This window comes from Sylvia atricapilla, chromosome 10 (assembly GCF_009819655.1).
Source record: "Sylvia atricapilla isolate bSylAtr1 chromosome 10, bSylAtr1.pri, whole genome shotgun sequence".
In the NCBI taxonomy this organism is placed as follows: Eukaryota; Metazoa; Chordata; class Aves; order Passeriformes; family Sylviidae; genus Sylvia; species Sylvia atricapilla.
Window position 1 is genome coordinate 9,301,402 of NC_089149.1, and position 11,769 is coordinate 9,313,170.

Consider the following 11,769-nt stretch of genomic DNA (forward strand, 5'->3'; position numbering starts at 1 on the left):
GCCCCCCGCTTTCCCTTTCGGGTCTCCAGCTCCCCGAGCTGGTTGTCTTGTGTCATTTGTTACTACCAGGGGAGAGGGAATACCACCACCCCCCACTTTGAATTCCTGCTGTTGTGAAGTGGAGACCGGGTTGGACCTGGGTATTTAGATGACATCACCGAGCAGGTTGGGTTATAAAATGAATGAAGCAGAAAGCAGCCCAAGTTCACTAGCTCGGCTCTTCGCAGGCGGCAGGAGGGACCTCGGGGCTCCGCTCTGAACTTTGACTCCCGTCGGTCCCGTCCTCTCCCCGGGGCTGCCCCCGGCTCCCCGCTGCCCCCCCGGCCCCCCTCCCGCTCGGCCCCGCAGGATGCAGATCTCACCCTTGCTGGCTGGTGGACTTTTACTCGCGCTGCTCTCCGTCAGGCTGGAGGCGAAGCCGGCGTCTCAGCTCCCACAGAAGGTAGGCTGGAGCTTTCTCCGGCTCTTCCTCCTCTCCCGGTCCCGCTCAGAGCCCTAACGGCACAGGGGGAGACGCGGGGTGACTGTGGGGTGCCGGATTCAGTGCAAAGAGGGAGTCTTTTCTCTGTTTGGGCTGTTTGACTGCGAGGGGGACTCTCTGCTTCTGCAAGCTGCCCCGAACGTCCGGGGACATCAGCCCCAAGGCAGAGGCTGGAGTGGGACGCGGTGCGCCCCGCAGCCCGCGGGATCGGGCAGGGGAAGGTGGCAGTCTGCTCCCCGGAGTCACCCTGCGGACCGCGCTGTGCCGGGCACGGGGGAGGGGGAGCAGAGAGCGGGGCAGGCAGCAGGTGCACGGTGGGACACGGTGCGAGACCAGAGCCCTCCGGGCAGTCCTGACCGAACAGGCCGGGCAGGGGCATAGAAGTGTGTGCCCCTTCCCCGCGAGTCCCATGGGGAAGGGGAGCCCCGAATGAGTGTCCCAGAGACCTGGTTGTGCCGAGATGCTGAGGAGGAGGGATGTGCCCGAGGCCACCGACACTGGGTGGCACTGCCCCAAGGTCTGGGCATAGAGATGGGGACACGGTCTGAGGGGTGCCCCAGGACAGCAGTGGGATAGGAGTGGTGGTGTCCCTGTAAGGCACTGGGCTGCAGGCTGAAGAAAAAGTGTTGAGACAGGGGGATGTTGGGAAAAAGAATGAGGATGAACATTTCCAGGGCTTGGAGGACAGCAGCTCTGAGCAGGGGAAGAGATGGAAGGCCTGGGAGATGGGGGGACAGCAAGGAAGGAGGTGTGTCTCTCCAATTGTGGGTCAGAATTGGAGGATTGGGAGGACACAGAGAGCATTAACTAGGGGAGGGAGCAGCAGGGAGGAGGAATCCTGATCTCCCCACCACTGCTGGGGACATTCTGCAAGGGAGGGGTGCAGGGGGAGCTGTGGGGCAGGACCCCTCTCTATAATCTGAAAACTGGTGAGGGATGCAGTGACCGAAGGGGTCTGAAAGGAAAGGACCTACCAGTTTTCTGGCCCTTTCAGATTATGGGTGGGGGGGAGGACGGGATGGGACGACAGGACAGAGACAGCAGCACAGCTGAGGGATTGCAGCACCACCAGCCCTTTGGAGGTGCTGTGTGGATATGCAGTGACCGGGGCAGGTCACTGGTGTGGGTCAGGGGGATGCTCTGACCCCACAGAAGGGAGCACAGGTTTAGGGATGTGAGAACATGCCTTGGGCACAGCCGCGGGGTGATGGAGTGCACTGCCAGGCACAGACCCAATCGCGAGTTTGCATCGCAGAGGGGATACACCGACCCCTCTGCGGTCCCTTACGGAGGGTCTCCAACACTAAAGAGATCGCTGGGGACGGCGGCGCTCTGACCCTCTCCTCCCCACAGGCCTCCCGCGGCTCGGCAGCGGCGGCAGCGGCGGCGGCGGCGGCAGCGGGTCCGCCCGAGGCGGCGGAGCGGGAGAAAGAGCGGGAGAAGGAGCGGGAGAAGGAGCGGAGCGGCGGCGGCGGCGGCTCGGGCCCGCGGGAGGCGCGGGAGGCGCGGGCAGAGGCGCGGCCGCGGGCGGGCTGGGCGCGGCTGCTGCAGGACCCGCCGGGCCGCCGCCACAAGGGCCTCCACAAGAAGGCCTGGGCAAGGGCTGCTTCGGGCTCAAGCTGGATCGCATCGGCGCCATGAGCGGCCTCGGATGCTGAGGGACCCCTGGCGGTGAGTGCGCGGCCGGGCCGGGGCCGGGATGGGGCCGGGATGGGGCCGGGATGGGGCCGGGATGGGGCCGCGCTCCGATACCGCAGGGGGTGCGGAAGATGCTCTGCCCGCGAACGCGAGATGCCAGCGGACCGGACTGCAAGTGTTCGTCCCGCTGAGCCTTGCAACCCCGGCTTTGTTGGCGGGAAAAGAGGAGAACCCCAAAGTTTGCCTTATTACATTCCCGTCTGGAATCCACCGGCCCTCCTGCTGTTTTGCCCTGCAGAAGGTCAGAGACCCCAGCTGCTCCCGCAGCAGGTCAAACTGGATTCCCCCTAAGCTGAGCTAGACCCGTAGGCTCCGGGGAGGATGCAGAAGGAGCTCCGGTGCAGCCACATGTTCCCAGTTGCTCCCTGTGCTTGATACACTTAGGTGACCTATAGATAGATGTCAGGAGGGCAGGGTTACCCCCTGTGTGCCTGCAGTTGGAGAGTTAGTGAGGCTCCTGTCTCAGCCATGCACTAGTGCTTTTAATTTAAGGAAAAACAATACATAAGTTCCCCAGGTGTCTTCTATGTGTGATGACAGCCACGAGTAGCACTTTCCTAACTGCAGCTTTGTATCTGATCAAGTTTTGAGAAGCTGGGAGAAGTTCTTCCCATGGTGCTTCACAGCCACTGTGTAGCAACCAATGGGTGAAGGAGTGTCTCTTCCCCACAGTGATGGATTTGGGAAAAACATGGCAGTGCCTCCCCTGCCAGGTGCTGGGGACAGTGAGGCACCGTTCTGGCCTGGCCCTGCCAGCAGGACACACACAGATGAACTCACACTTCGGGAAGAACTTACCACTTCAGCCCAGGCCACTTGTTCTTCTTCCTGTGGCACAGCACTGCCTCACTGACAGGGACATGCCCAGCCCTGTGGTAACATAACTGGGCACAGAGGGGACTGGATCCAGCATCCTGCTGCTCTGCAGAGTGATGGGAATAGCACAACCCAAAGGTGCCAATGGAATGCCAGTGCTGGTCTATGGCCTGTCCTGGAGAGATGGGTGCTGTTTTTCTCCTCCCTCTCATTTAGAGACTCCTCAATATTGCCAAGTATTGCCAGCTCAGGGCTTCCAGAGGAACACACATACACCATGTAGACAGGTCACACCCATTCTCTCTCACTAAACCCATCAGAAGAAGAAAAAAACCTCCAACAGACACAAGGGCAGGGGGAGCAGCAGCTTTCCTCAGCCTCTCCCCTGAACACCAGCCAGAAAGCAAAGGGTGCACTTCTTCCTTGCTTTAGCACAAGCAGAAAGCTCAGGGACGTCTTCTGCAGAGTCCAGCATCCCTCAGCCCCAGGCTGTGGTTACTTTCGCAGGGGTTTTGGCTGGGGATGGGTAAGGGGTGCTGCATGGCAAGTACTAATGAGCACTTTGTTCTTGTTCCTCGCAGGGCTTTGAATCCGTAGTCCACTACCATGCGTGGCCACGCACGGCCATCCCCCAGGCAACACCTAGAGAAGCAGAGACCCCCTTGGAATGGACAAAAGATGTGGCTGTGTTTTTCTTTTTGGTACGAGGAGTCATGGCACCAACTGTTTTGGTTTTGTTATTTTTTTAACAAGTGCTCTCTATCTTATATATATTATATATACAAACACTCACTGAGACAAGGGACAGTGCTTTTCCAAGAGACTGATGAAGCCAGCTGTATAACGTTGCTGTTTGTAAATTCATGTCATGCATAAATGTATTTATGTTGTAAAGCTATTTATATATTGTTTATAAAGAGATATTTATAAAAAAATTATTTATGTAACTAAATGAAAAGTCAAGCATTGTAACATTTTTTGTCCTAAGTAGTTGAAAAACTTAAAAAAAAATCATTCCATGTGGCATTTTGTAACCTGTCTTTATTTATGAAATTCACATACAATTTAAATGTTGGGTTGATTGATTTTAACAGAGCTAAAGAAGAAATTGTTCAGATGTTTTAGAAAAGTCAGGAGTGAGAGAAAGGCCAGCTGATCTTTTAAGCTTTGATCCCATACGCAAAAGTAAACTTGTGCCCCATCCTGTAATGCTCTGATGGACCGAACCCTGCCCAGCGCTGCAAGACTCTGCAGACCCCAGCTGAGTCCCTGTGAGAGCACACGGCCTCGGGCAGCACATCCATGCCCAGATTCCAAATGGCACCCGTGGAAATTAACAGTGGAGACCTGGATGGACAGCAGTGTGACAAGGGCAGCGTCTGTCCTACACGTGCTTTAACTGCTTCTGGTCCAAGCTTCAGCCCATAACTACGCTCCACCACTGGTGCCGGGTGGAGACGCCGTCCCTGCTGACAGCAACAAAGAGCCCGCGCTGGATCTGGCCCCCAGCTGCGCTGGTGGGAGCAGAGCTTTGTGCCAGAGACACTGCTATTCCAGGATCCAGAGGCTCGCTAAGTGTCTTGTTGATATTCCCATTTGCCAGCCCTTTGCCACTAAGCTATAAAGTCCCTTCCTCCAGCAGAGATTTATTTAACTGAGCCAGGGACAATACACAGACAGACCAAAATATACTGAGAGCTGCCTGGTAAGGATTCATGGACACAGCTGTTGCTACAGCTTCTTGCTATGTAAAGTGCATGAAATAAATTGTTAAAATGACTCGGAGCTCTAAAGGAAACAGCAAGCGAGGGGGCGGGGAGTGCAGTAAACACGCAAACTCCTGCTTGAAGGCTCTTTGGTCTCATTCTTCAAAGAGGCCTTAGAAAAAAAGAGAGTGGCAGGCGCCCAGCCCAGCCGTGACAGGAGTCACAAATTATGCTCTGGCCATTGTAGTGGGCTGGGAACAACGAGCATTATGTTCCACTGGGCTCCAGTGCCTAGGACAGGGCAAAAAGAAAGTCACCAAGACCCAGAGGCAAAGCGATCCTTTTCCTTAGCAACCACCAGGAAACCATAGAAACCTCCAGCCAGACTCACCCCAGCTCTGACAGAACACTGGGTGCACAGACAGCTCAATCATCAGGTTAGGAGTGCATAGGGGACGTTTCTGACCTGGCATGAGCACGGCCTCCATCACAGACAGGTACCCACCTCACAGTGCCCACAGGGTCCAGCTGGGCGGGGAGCAGCAGCTGATGGAACACATAAGTTGTTGCCTATGGAGAACAAAACCAAGACCCTGGCAGGGAAGGAGGCAAGATAGGCAAGTGGCAGCTCCCACAGGGAACAACAACCCACTGTCAGGGCTCTGTAAGGCAAATACACCCTTCCAACTCCACACATCTTTAGATAAAATGAGGGGCTGTATGAGGAGCTCCTAAAGAGATGCCCATTAGAGGGGATTGTCCACTGTCACCCAGGAAACCTAAAGAACAATAAGGTATCTATTACTGTGCAGACCTTGCACAGCCAGGTCTGAACAGAGGTGTAAGAAGGTGGTGATGCAGGTCCCACTCAGGGTTCTGGTCCTTGAGCATGAAGCCAGAGTAGTGACCATGACGAAGTGACAAGTTGCGACCAAGGTGGGGACAATTCTTCTTCCAGTTTTGGCTTTTTGCTGCAAGCCAAAGCTGAAATAAAACCACCTTCCTGGTGAAAGAGGGGTTGTCCTCCACACAGCAGCAGTGACTCTGTCTCAGGAATTCAATCCACACAATTTGACCACTTAAGTGAGGGAGAACCTGAGATAAGGTTGGGAGATAGAAGATCACAGCCTGGGGTCATGTATAGTCTGGATTCCCATTTCTCCTCCGCAGCATTGTCCAAGAGAAAAAGCACAGCCCACAGCATGGGTCCCTTCCATCCACTGAGCTTCCTGGGAAAGAGCAAGCTCAAGGAAAAGGGTAAAGCTGTATGGCAAAAGGTCATTAGCTTGGCAAAGAAGAGCAATCAGAGCTAGAGCTCCTGGTCAGTGGCAGAGGATAACAGCTTGGTTCCTCCCTTTGCTGCTTCAGGTCTGATCAGGGATAAGCCACCCTGTCCCTCAGGATGTGGATTCCCACCAGCAGGATGGGAGTATCGTGTCCATGTGTGGTGGAGCTGATGTGCAAGAGAGAAGGCAGCATTCAGGGGTGAAAGAACACTTGGGAAAGCTCAGATCCACTCAACCTCAGCCACTCCATGGCACAGCCAGGCCAGTGGGTCTAACAGGCAGAGAGTGGCACTGCTAGCAGAGGTCAGTTCTCAGAGCACTGATGAGCACTTTCCTGCTTCACTGGACAAACAAGAATGGGAATCAGAAGCAGCTCATTAGAACACAGCAATCACCCAAAATGGCCACAACTGGGTCTCCCTGACAGGGGCTCAGTAAAGAACAAGGGCAGCAAGAAAGAGGGGCCACAGGAATCTAATTAAGAGGCAAGGAGGCATCTTGTGCAGCAAAAACAAATTCATCTCGCATCACTGCCTCCTCTGTGGGCCAGCTAGGTCAGATCCTCACAACATCCCATGAAAGAATCCACGGCCAGCCCTGGAAAATTCCCCTGCTACATCCCAGCCCAGACAGCATAAGTGAACAACAATTGTTCTGGATGCAAGGTGCAGCCTCAGGAGGTGGCATCTGATATATCAACCACAGTCTCAGACAATAGCCTTTAGCACAGGTGTGTACAAACACCTGGAAATGAGGGGAGCAGGAGTCCCATGGTCCCCTGCCCAGATCAAATTAGCACTCATGGGACCTACACATTTCCTGCACCACCAGCTGAATGAGCAGTAGCCGATTCAGCTTCCAAATGGGAACACTCGTGACATGAGGTAGGAACAGCCTAGATTTCTCCTCTCTAGGAGCAATTCCTAGCAGGAGTTGACCCATAATCTCCCAGCCTGAAAAAGCACACAGATCTCTAGTGGAAAAGGACAACAAGCTTCCTCCAGTGCTGGAGTACATGTGCCTGGCAAAGCCCAAACAGGCTGGAGCAGACCTTGGAGCACTCACAACAGGGACACTGTTGCATTCTAATGTGTGGGAAACCAGTTCTGTTCCCCCAGCCCATATTGCATGCTTTTCCCTGGTATCATTCATGCAACTTTTCCCAGATAGTTATTGCTGAAGGGTTACAAAGCCCAGCTCAGTTGACAGCAAATCCCAAAGCAATGAAGAAACAGAGAAGCCCAGAGTCTCAGAGCAGAAGAGCAAAGGAATTTTCCATCTGGAAAGGGACTTGAGGCATGGAGCAGGGACTGCCAGGGGCAGCAACACACATGCCCCTGCCACTTGCTCCAGGACTCCTCCGAGCATGGGCTGCTTCCCTCGGAATGCAGAAAAACAAAGGGAAGGGATCACAGGACAACTTCCAGAGGGAGCCTGCACCTGACACAAGCGTGAGTTAAAAACAAGAAGGGAATTGAATTCCGGCCCCTTCCTGTCAGTCAGCAACTAACCTTGTCAGGAGATATGGCAGCACTAACCGAATCAGGCAATTCATTAGGTTGGGGCACACAGCAGAAGCCCACACTCTCTGGAGCAGAACCACGGTGAAAATCCAGGGTAATGAGTTGCAAACTGCCTTTGTAAATGACACTTCTGCAGCAACTCCGGCAGGATGGGGAAAGAGCTAATAGGAAAATCATTAGGTAGCATCCCTTTGATATCATTGAAAACTGCACAGGCTATTTTTCCTGCCCCTTCCATAATTAACCTGGTATACAACCCATAATACTCCAGGCTGATAGTCCCACAATGGACCACCTTATCTGCACCAGGAGAAAAGAGGGGTATGCTACTTAAAAGGAAGATGACTTCTGGAAAAGCTTAAAAGGTGTAAGATTTCACCCCTACCACACACATGCATCTTCTTCATCAGCAACCAGCCTCTCCGCAGCCAGGAGACCAGGACCCTGTGGCAGTCAGCAGGCAGGAGCAAGGCTGTCCTGGGAAATGCAGCTGCAGAAGAACTGATCTGCCCAAGGTTGCTCTCTGCAGCTGCAGCAGAGCTGGAAGAAGACACAGCTCTGCACTTTACCCCTTATTTACAACACTGTCCTTGTCCTTGATTTCCTTTATGCTGAACCAGGCTACAGCCTGAGCCTCCTGAGATGCAGAACAGCTCTGAGGAGCAATGCCTACCCACCTGGCTTGTCTGCCAGCAACGAAAGGTGTCATCTCAGATGTAAAAGGCACAGCATCACAGCTGGCAGGTGATCCTGAAGGAACTGGTGCTCTCTAACAGCTGTGAAGGTGACAATGAGACACCAAGACGTTACTTACTGCATCAGCACAGAGCAGTCTTTGTGCTAATCATGAGACAGTGAGTGAAACATGAAGACTGGTGAGATAAACAGCCTCTTTGGAAAGAGTCTGGAGGGCGAGAGACCACTACTTCCAAACCTCATATCAATGAAAATACAGCCTATGGTCAGACAAGCTCCAAATACTCACAAAGAGGCAGATCACTGATGGAGCGAGGCTTTGCTTACCCCCCACAATCAGCTCTTCCAGAAACACACAGGCATCATGTGTGATTAGGGCATTTCAAAACACCCTAATGATACAGGTTTTCCAAAGGCTCTTTGGAGATCTGGAGATGTGGAAGTGTGTCCCATCTTCTACTAGAATTAGAGCAAGCAAGGACTACTGGCACAAATTCTTTTGTGCTCTGTGGGGAAATACATATTTCAGGACTGTTAAATGACCTTATGGCATCCCATTACTGCCTGCAATTTCCAGTGTGTATGTATGCACGTTCACTAGAGCAGGGACATCTTTTCTTATCAACAAGAAAAAACTGTGGTCACAGCTACCACACTCAGGCAATCTCCAGTGGGGCATATCATGAGATGTACACACTGCACAGAGAAGCGTTCGTGCCTGTGGGTTCAAAGAGGGAGCAAAGTGCTGCTCTGCCCATTCCTTTGCCTGGCTGACCCACAGGAGAGGGGAACAGCACCACGGGGACACTGAGAGGCAGGGGCAGCCCAGGCTAGGTGGTAAACACACACTCTTTACAGAGTACAATCACTTGCCTCTGGGAACTCTGAGGGAGGGCCAAACTTGAGGAACTATCAGCAAAATGTCAACAGCCCCTGAGAGACATGGACCTTCGTCATGGAGCACAATGAAACAATGACATATTCCTAAAAACACTGCCGAGAAATTCAGATTGTCAGGGTAAATTCTGTATTAAGAATACAAGGTTGAGGTATTGAGGAACTGAGATCTCTCTAAACTTTAAGCTACCTTTCTTGATGCTCCTGGGTTACTCTCTCTCAGATTACACAAAAATATGCTATGCAGACTCAGGTTTTGGTTCCCCTGCATTAGATCGGGTGTTACAGAGGACTTGGTGGGGTGCAAAAAAAAAACAACAGGAAATTCCGTGACCAGGTGCCTGAAATGGGGCAATTTGGGTCTATTGTATTTGTGGGGCAAGCTCTTAGATTTCTCCATTTCCCCATTATTTAGAATAATAAAGAGGAAGGTTGTTTTTCTGCATTGCAGTTTGCAACAGACTCAGACCAAAAATAACAATTCCCAGCATCAACAGCCCCACAAATGCTCAACTCTGGGCTGTTTTACTATGCAGGGGTAGGCTTTGAGTGGTTTTTAGCTTAGCTGAACTCATATAAACCTGTACAGAACTGAAAGTTTAGGAAAAGTCTGGTTTACCCATGTGATTCATGTCCTCATACAGCTATCAAAGGTAAGGGCACTGTTTCTTCTGTGTTCCCTGCAATGAGTAAGCAGAAGTCTGCTTCACACTCATGGACCAACGCATTTTGCCCTCATAGGGTAAGAACACTAACAACAAAAACACCCTCTGGGGTCTGCATCCTTTTACATTCTTTCAGGAACTGAAGATGTTCAGCAAAATTCACTTTGCAGGGCTGATGGGAAAATGGCTGTTTCTTTCCAACACTATCTTCTGTAAGGAACAAAAGCTTCACTTTCCCAAACTTCACTCGGGAGAGCAGCTCTGCAGGTCCTACTCCTGTACACAATCCACAGACAGAGACCTGCAAGCCTGAGAGCAGCTCCACAAGCATCCATGGGATTTCCTAGGTCTGACTGCAGGACAGGTCTCAAATCTGAAGACAGAAGGATCTGTCAGCATCACTGATTTTCACTCCTGCTCTCACCACACAAGTTAGCATTCAACTTTGCTGAGAAAGTGAAGAGGGAAGTAAAAGAAGAAGAGATTTCAAAGCAAAACTTTTTTTTTTTTTTTTTCTGTTAAAGACTGATATCAGCACTGCTTTATCATGTTCCAGAATTGCCTGATGTTAGCTGGTATCAACAAGAGTCTCGGCAGGAATGCCAGGGACATTTGTTAGCATGAGGCACAGCTTTAGGGCTAGGGCAGCCTACCAGCACTGCAATCAGCTCAGATCCTCTCTTCCATTTTCCAGCTCAGTGCTCAATTCCATATTAAACAAGCACTAGTACAAGTGGAGCTGCAGAACACAAAGCTAGACAATAAAGCCCTGAAGAGCAGAGGGAAGGCAGTTTCCACCCATTTTCTCTCCCTCTGGGTGGAAAAGGCAAACAGAAGTTCAATAGCACAAAGTCTGTCCTGCTGCAATCTTGGAACAAGCTGCAGCTGGAGCATCCCATTGCTGCCATAAACCAAAGCAGGGCAGGATGCTTGCCCTGCACCAGGGAGCAGTGTCCAGCAGTGCTCAGACAAGCTGTGTTAGCTGCCTCCAGCAGGCACAGGCAATCCATGGGAGTTTGCATCAAATCTGACTCTGCTCCCACCTCCCTCTCATCCCCACAGCAGTTCAGCTTCCTGGGCGCCCCCCACTCGAAACTACCCACAATTCAGCCTCTAAATCACACAACTCTGCTCTGAGTTGTTGCCCTTCCTGTAGTCACAGGGCGTCGATGCAGTCTTTATCTGTTGTCCTTCTCAAACAGCACAGCACCTCCTGCATCCTTGCCTGTTAACAACTCTGCCTTCTGCTTCATTCCTGGAATAGCTTCTAACTCTTTCCTTCAAGCCAGATTCATTAACCAGCTGCTGCAGAGCTGTTTGCCTCCCCCAGGTACTCTGTGCATGTCATTTGTTAATGACTCATCTCAGCCTGGGCTCACTGCAGATGTCCCCCTCCTTTTGCAGCACCAAGCCCTTCGCTGGCACACCAGGAAAGCCAAACATGCAAACAGCTCCATCTCCTCCAATATTCCAGTCCCTTCTCTGTCATCATCAGACATGGGACAGCTTTTTGTTCAAAGTGCTATTTCCTCCCTTGCTGCTTTGCTGATCAAAGGCAATGCGAACCAAAGCGTAAATAAGATCTTCACCCCCAGCCAGGCTTTGAGAACAGCAAAAACGTAAGAACAAACTCAAAAACTTCCAACCACTAAAGAAGCTTCAGCAAACTAATGTGACTCCTGTAACTGGCAGGGAATAAACACCAAGGATGCCAAGCTTACATCTACTTCCCCAGCAGACTGTGGCTTGATGAGGAGCTAAAATTATTCCCAAATGCATTTGTATTCCTGCCATTTTGCAGGACAGATATTAGAACTGGAAAGGAAAGAGGACCATAGAACCTCTCCTCACTAGTCAAATCCAGTGAGGAACTGGATGACCAGCACATTGCAACTATTCACACAGCAAGGCAGAAACAGACCCAGTCCATCTCCATCACACACTCTTGGGGACACAAGGTCCACCTGCACCTCCTGAGAAGCTGTCAGCTGAACACTGGGA

The 11,769-nt window shown here is 51.9% G+C and overlaps 1 protein-coding gene across 1 annotated transcript; it reads left to right on the forward strand.

Annotated features, from left to right (window-relative positions):
* Positions 1-242: 242 nt before the first annotated feature.
* On the forward strand, positions 243-4,113 carry NPPC (natriuretic peptide C). Its single transcript, XM_066325898.1, has 3 exons — positions 243-442; positions 1,835-2,152; positions 3,577-4,113. The coding sequence occupies exons 1-2, from the start codon at positions 350-352 to the stop codon at positions 2,120-2,122; spliced, it is 381 nt and encodes a 126-aa protein (XP_066181995.1). The 5' UTR covers positions 243-349; the 3' UTR covers positions 2,123-2,152; positions 3,577-4,113.
* The last annotated feature ends 7,656 nt before the right edge of the window (positions 4,114-11,769 follow it).

Excerpts from the sequence above, each read along its gene's own strand:
- NPPC (XM_066325898.1), top strand. The coding sequence starts at position 350 with ATGCAGATCTCACCCTTGCTGGCTGGTGGACTTTTACTCGCGCTGCTC. Across the intron at positions 443-1,834 it reads CGTCTCAGCTCCCACAGAAG|GCCTCCCGCGGCTCGGCAGC; the intron begins GTAGGCTGGAGC and ends TCCTCCCCACAG.